The sequence below is a fragment of the Pisolithus orientalis genome (assembly GCF_024613125.1).
Source record: "Pisolithus orientalis strain OTSU chromosome Unknown F5J12scaffold_4, whole genome shotgun sequence".
Classification (NCBI taxonomy): Eukaryota; Fungi; Basidiomycota; class Agaricomycetes; order Boletales; family Pisolithaceae; genus Pisolithus; species Pisolithus orientalis.
The window spans coordinates 1,455,592-1,457,140 of NW_026260785.1; the positions used below are offsets into that span (position 1 = coordinate 1,455,592).

The window sequence follows — 1,549 nt, forward strand, 5'->3', positions numbered from 1 at the left end:
GATGATGTGATTGCCATCCACCCAAATGTTTATGCACACTATGGTGTGGAACATAGCCAGGGCCAGGATGATGCAGACTGGGTGGACATTGGAGAGGATGGTAATGAAGTCCCTGGCCTACCCTCCAGGATTGCTGCAGAACAATCTTCCCAATTCCTGCATGAGGCTGCACCAGTACCTGCATACACCAATCCTTTTACAGCTGTTGCATTAACAGCTATCATTGGGGCTTTGGATCAAGTTCAACAACTGCACCATATACCTACTTGGTTGGGTGTTAGAGAAGAGGAATGGGACCATAATGGATATCCAGAACTTGAAATTATTTGGTCAGGTTGTTGGGGAAAGAAGGAGATTGCAACTGAACTACCACATTCTCTCTGGTATGGATGAGCTGTACACCAGTGCCAGGCTTTAGAGGTATTCAACCAAACCATAGCCTTGTTCAATGAGACCATGTAGCAGGATGCCACAGCCAGTGCTTTCAATGTACTTGTGAATTTTGTGTACCCCCTGCCTAAAAGTGTGGGAACAGTCTATTACACCAAGTCAATTTTTGTAGTATGCTGCCATCCTGTTCCTCCTCCACTGACCATATTTCCAAGTTTCAACTGCTGTCATTCCTTTGCACTCTCCTTTCTCTATTTCATTCCTTTCTCCTCCTGATATCTTTTAACATGGTCAAGTAATTGCAAAAGTGAAAAGTCATCTCTTCTGATGATGAGTCTGAGTCCTCTTTTCCACAACCTTCACAGAAACCAGCCTCAAATTCTATTGTTGATTCTGTTCTTCATTCCATATTCTCACAACCACCATCTACCTCCAACTATTCCTACCTGCCAACCAAGACCCAGCCTTCTACATTGGCAAAGGCTTCCATCCACCAAGCACATGCTGAAGCAAACAAGGGTTTGAAAGGAAAGTTAAGGTCAACAAGCTACAGGCAGACCTTCAGGAAGGAAGGTGAAACAGAAAAGGTGAGTCCTATCAACCCACTATCTCCAAAGTAGCTACTTTAACATTACTCACCTGTGTCAGGGTCATCATGGTCATCCAAGAGCCCTGGACTTTCTCATAGCTCATATTGTTTTCCTGCCATATGGAGTGGATATGGTGAGATTTGCATCCCCATTTTACCTGCATTTTTATGTTGAGTTCTTGCAGCCCAGCCTTGATGAGGATTCAGATGCAAGTGAGCCTACACTGGCAAACTTGTTTCCAGTGATATGACAACCAACTGCCCTCACAAGTGCTCAGCTGAGCAGGCTTGAAGCTGCAGGTTTAGCTCACTCCAACTTTCATTCATACTTTACATTCAATCAGGAGTGGAGTTGGACACAAGTTGATGACATGCTTCATGGTGAATTCCCTCATCTATTTGAAGTTCTTGATACCCAGCTGAAGGTAAGGTCACACTGATAGCACATACTTACTGATTTGCCACCACTGCTTTCTAGGTGTTCAATGTGAGTTATAATATGAGTGGAATGGTTGGTAGGCAATACAAGTACCTGCCCCCATGTCTACTCTGCCTTCACAGTCACAAGGA

General features: G+C 44.3%; 1 protein-coding gene across 1 annotated transcript; it reads left to right on the forward strand.

Annotated features, from left to right (window-relative positions):
• Window positions 1–387, forward strand: F5J12DRAFT_696019 (uncharacterized protein; the record flags this gene model as incomplete). The annotated part of the gene is made up of 1 exon (XM_051740435.1): window positions 1–387. A coding segment is annotated over one exon (387 nt), but the record flags the coding sequence as incomplete, so codon positions are not given.
• Window positions 388–1,549: the final 1,162 nt, after the last annotated feature.